The sequence below is a fragment of the Elephantulus edwardii genome, unplaced genomic scaffold, assembly GCF_000299155.1.
Source record: "Elephantulus edwardii isolate Elephantulus edwardi_28Jun2011 unplaced genomic scaffold, EleEdw1.0 scaffold00472, whole genome shotgun sequence".
Lineage (NCBI taxonomy): Eukaryota > Metazoa > Chordata > Mammalia > Macroscelidea > Macroscelididae > Elephantulus > Elephantulus edwardii.
The window spans coordinates 212,569-217,905 of NW_006400222.1; the positions used below are offsets into that span (position 1 = coordinate 212,569).

Here is a 5,337-nt window from a genome sequence, read left to right on the forward strand (position 1 = left end):
AGGATCACGTCCTCTCAGCTCCGAGTCTTCACACCTCCGATCACGTCCTCTCAGCTCCAGGTCTTCACACTTCAGGATCACGTCCTCTCAGCTCCGGGTCTTCACACTTCAGGATCACGTCCTCTCAGCTCCGAGTCTTCACACTTCCGGATCACGTCCTCTCAGCTCCAGGTCTTCACACTTCCGGATCACGTCCTCTCAGCTCTGAGTCTTCACACCTCCAGATCACGTCCTCTCAGCTCCGGGTCTTCACACTTCCGGATCACGTCCTCTCAGCTCCGAGTCTTCACACTTCCGGATCACGTCCTCTCAGCTCCAGGTCTTCACACCTCCAGATCACGTCCTCTCAGCTCTGAGTCTTCACACTTCCGGATCACGTCCTCTCAGCTCTGAGTCTTCACACTTCCGGATCATGTCCTCTCAGCTCTGAGTCTTCACACTTCCGGATCACGTCCTCTCAGCTCTGAGTCTTCACACCTCCGATCACGTCCTCTCAGCTCCGGGTCCTCACACTTCAGGATCACGCCTCTCAGCTCTGAATCTTTACTCGTTATGTGACCAATCTAACTCACCTCACCCAGACCTAAGCAGCCTCACATGAAGCACACACCTCACACAGCTTAGAGCCTCACAAGTCCAGCCACGCACAGGGCACCTGTGAGAGCACTGGTCATCAATGATCAGCAGGCTGTAGCACTGGCTAGATACCTGCCTATAACCACAGGAACCAAAGCAGCCCCTAACATGCAGTGGAGAGGCAACTCCCAAAGCCCACAACCTACCTCCAAAGAATGTGAGGGCTTCTCTCACCTCCTAGGTGGGTACCTGGGCTGGATCCACCATGATCACAGGATATCCCCTAAGAGGTATGGGCTAGGTAGGGGGCCTATGACCTGAGGCTGGAATGTGTCATGCAAAATTCATACTTTTAACACAATGTCTGTTCTTCTGTAACAATTTTTATATTTAAACTATTTTAAAAGTATAAGAACTGTGCATTATTTAATGGCTTACTATCACTTACTAAATGGAAGTTACTTAGAATGCTTCTCATGCTTAGGACATCTATATATACTGTAATATGCTGAACCTCTTGGTTGGGACAGGACAGTACTCGGGCGCTTGGGTGCAGCAGACCCAGTCAGTACCTTGTACAGGGCAGGGCAGTCTCAGGTGCTGGCCGACCAGCCGCATGCACTCAGCATCCATGAACTCAAACGCAGACAGGATCTCACCCAGCATGGACTTGCAAGAGCGGAAGGTCTCCAAAACTTCACTGAAGCCTGGACAGCCTGCAGCAGGTGAGAGAGCATGCATCAGGATGGACAGGACAAGGATGGCATATGGGGCCATATGGTGATGGGCAACAGAGCCCCGCTAGCAACAGCCCCACCTAGACTTCCTGGCAGCAAGTTCACACCACAGGGAGGAGAGGTGCCTTGGAGGACCATGCACTAGGCAGCAAATGTGCCTGCCAATGTACAGACTAGCACAGCTGCCCCAGAAGGCAAAGGACAGTCAGACAAAAGGGGTCCTCAGGAGCACCTGTGGAAAGTCTACTGGATGACCAGAGGAGCAGCACTCTCCCCACTGTCTCAGATCGAAAGGGTCTTTGGGGCATGAAGCACCTATGGAATCTGCCAGGCACTCAGAGGAGTGGCACTTCCCTCCAGGCAGTGCCCTGCTGTCACCATGCACCTAATGAACAGTCTCTGGTGTGTGCTTCTCACTTGAAGACTGAACACTCAGAGGAATCTTGGGAGACAGACCTAGCAGTCTGCTCCACTTTGGCCACCGAGACCCCAGGGATCCCTCCTGGGATGCACCGGGGGCTGAGTCTCCTGAGCTTCACAGCAGGGGGACTGCTTTACTTTTTATCAACATGCTCAGTAAGCCTTCACTTAGCTTTTGGAGGTGGGCGCTGCACCCCACTGTGTTCACTGAGGTCTCAGAGGTAGTTTCCTGATTAAGACTTCCTAGGAATCTGGATTGCCAATGCACTTCTTTAACAAAAGACCCTCAAAAACCCTAAAAACAACAGAGGAACGCTGTTGGGTGCAAAATTAGTAGTGGAGCTCCTAGATTGGAAAACACTAAAAAATGAAGAGAATGAGTTACAAACATCCATTAATAATTGGAACATGGAATGTACAAACTATGAATCTATGAAAACTGAAGTTGTAAAAAAATAAATGCAACACATAAAGATCAACATTTTAAGCATTAGTGAGCTGAGATGAACTAGCACAGGCCACTTTGATCATATAATCCATGATCTACAATGCCAGTAATGAAAACTTGAGGAAGAATGGTGTTGCACTCATAATCAAAAAGGCCATATGAAGCTCCATCCTGAAGTACAATGCTGTGAGTGATAGGATACTATGCATATGCATATAAGGAAGACCTGTCAAAACAGTTGTTATTCAACTATACACACCAACAACTAAAGTCAAATAGGAGGAAACAGAAGATTTCTACCAAATTCTACAGTCTGAAACTGAACAAATATGCAATCAAGATTCATTAATAATAATAACTGGTCCTGGAATGCAAAAGCCAGACCCAAAAGAAAAGGCCTGGGAATCAGAAACAACAGGCTTGGTGACAGAAAGGGGAATGGAGAATGAATGACTGAATTTCATACAATGAATGCTTTATTCATTGCAGATAACTTTTTTGAAGACCCTTGACCAGGTGGATTGACATGATGACTGCCGCAACGGGCTCTAAGGTTTCATGAAGTATAAGGATGGCACAGAATAGGACAGGCTTCAGATCTGTTGTTCATAGGGTCGCTATGGGTCATACTTGATTAGATGGCATCTAACAATAACAACATAACAATACTTTTTAAAAAAACATAAACAAGGACTATATACATGGACCTCACCTGATGATGGGACTGCACAGGAATCAACAGAGTATATATGTTGAAAGAATTGTTGAAGCAGCTACCAGTATCAGCCATCAAAACCAGGCCAGGTGCTGACTGTGGACCAGACTATCAATTACTCATGTGCAAGATCAAACTGTAGTTGAAGAAAATTAAAACAAGTCCACAAAAAAAAGAATACAACTTAGAGTCTATCCCACCTGAATTTAAAAACCATCTCAAGAATACCTCAAGATCTGAGGCATTGAACACTACTGATTGAAGACCAGAATAGTTGTGTGAAGACATGAAGAATATCATCCACGAAGAGAGCAATAGGTTATTACAAAGATAGAGGACGGGGGAAAAAGACCAAAATGGGAGTCAGAAGAGTGAAAATTGCACTGAGCATCAAGAAGCCTACAAAAGGAAGAGATGTTAAAGTAAAAAAAGCTGAACAGAAGATTTCAAAGAGAAGCTCAAGAAAACAGAGCAAAGTATTGTAATGAAATATGCAAAGAGCTTCAAAATCCTAGTCTCCAAGAAAAAACATGGTATTAATCTCTCCAAAACAGACCTGTTTGTTCTCCTAGCAGTCCATGGTATGGTCAATGCTCTTCTCCAGCACAACTCAAAGGTATCAATTTTTCTGTCATCTTTAGTCACTGTCCCGCTCTCTGATGCATAGCAAGTAATTGCAAAGACCATGATGGCCTGGATCAGGTGCACCTTAGTCTCTAGACTGACATCTTTGCTTCTCAGCACTCTGGAAAGGTCCCTGACAGCAAATTCTCCCAGTGCAATTCATCTTTTGATTTCCTGACCGCTGGTGCCAAGAGCATTAACTGTGAGCCACGTGAGCTGAAATGGTTGACAACTTCAATCTCTTCTCTGTCTATCATTTTGCTGCCAAGTGGCCCAGTGGTGAGAATCTTTGTCCTCTGGATGTTGAGCTTCAATCCACATTGAAGACCACACTCCTTGACTTTCTGCAACAAGGGCTTCTGAACCTCCTCGGTTTCAGCAAGCAAGGTTGTGTCATTTGCATAATGTAGCTTGTTGATGAGTCTTCCTGCAATCCTGATGCCACATAAAGCCCAGCCTCCTGAATGATCTATTCTGCATATAGACTGAAAAGGTATGGACACAGGATGCAGCCCTGATGCACTCTTTTCCTTATTTTGAACAATGCAGTGTTTACTTGCTCTGTTCCGAGGACTGCTTCCTGGTCTGAGTATAGGTTTCACAAGAGCACAGTCAAGTGTTCTGGAATTATCATTCTCCTCAAGGTTAGTCAAAATTTTTTGTGATCCACATAATCAAATGCCTTTGCACAGTCAATAAAACACAGTAGACATTCCTCTGGTATGCTCTGCTTTCGGCCCAGATCCATTTGACATTGGGGATAATGTCTCTAGTGCCATAACCTCTTCTAAACCCAACTTGTATTTCTAGCAGTTCTCTACTGATGTACTGTACCAGTCATTTTTTAATAATCTTCAGCAGGATGATTTTGCTTGTCTGTGACATTAGTGATACTGTTCAATCATTTCCACACTCTTTCGGGTTACCTTTTTTTGGAATGGGAATAAATATGGATCTCTTCCAGTAAGTTGGCTAGGTAGTTGTCCTCCAGATTTCTTGGCATACCCTGCTGAGCACGTCCAGGGCAGCATATGTTTGTTGAAATATGTCAACAGGTATTCCACTAATTCCTGGGGACTTGTTTTTTGCCAACTGGCTTCAGAACAGCCTGAATTTCCTCCTTCATCATCATTGCCTCTTTCTTTTTTTAATACTAGTTTATTTTAAAAATTCAAGCACATTGTTTTTCACACCAGACCATTCCAATTTCCCTCAACACCCCCACCCATCAAATTTTACAACCCCATGATTAATTCCCTGGTCCCCACCCCCACACAGCCTCACGCATCTGCTTCCTTGAGAAGGACTGGAGAGCATTATGCTGAGTGAACTAACTCAGTCCCACAAGGACAAATACTGTATAAACTATTATTGTAGAATGAGTATGAGGATCCAAGGTGGGGGGAAGGTGGCACCATTGCCTCTTGATCATATGTTGTTTCACTAAATTCTTCTGTGTCAGCCAGTTCTTTTTGGTACAGTGACTCTATGTACTCCGTCCATCTTTTTTTTTAACTCTATTTTTGTTCATTCTCTTAAAGCCTTATGATCCCACAATTTACAAATTTGTGCCAAAAATATATTATAATAATATAATATAATATAACATAACATTATATTATATTATTATGTAATTTATTATATATAATAATAATAATATAGCTCCTCTACCATAATCCTATCCCCAAGAAAGGTGACCCAACAGAGGGTGAAAACTATAGAACAATCTCACTGATTTCACATGCAAGCAAGATTTTACTGAAGATTATCCAAAAACGACTGGAACAGCACATCAGCAGAGAACTATCAGAAGTCCA

General features: G+C 44.0%; 2 protein-coding genes across 2 annotated transcripts in view; one reads left to right on the plus strand and one right to left on the minus strand.

Moving 5' to 3' along the window:
• Window positions 1-5,337, minus strand: part of D2HGDH (D-2-hydroxyglutarate dehydrogenase) — a 37,803-nt gene that overhangs the window by 14,447 nt on the left and 18,019 nt on the right. The window contains exon 6 of the mRNA XM_006902932.1: window positions 1,149-1,292. Within this exon, the coding sequence (XP_006902994.1) occupies window positions 1,149-1,292 (144 nt within the window). The remainder of the gene's footprint in view (window positions 1-1,148; window positions 1,293-5,337) is intronic.
• The window catches only part of LOC102873636 (uncharacterized protein C9orf85-like), a 13,723-nt gene continuing 10,268 nt past the window's right edge, over window positions 1,883-5,337 (plus strand). Inside the window, exon 1 of the mRNA XM_006902928.1 lies at window positions 1,883-1,889. Coding sequence (XP_006902990.1) covers window positions 1,883-1,889 — 7 coding nt within the window. The remainder of the gene's footprint in view (window positions 1,890-5,337) is intronic.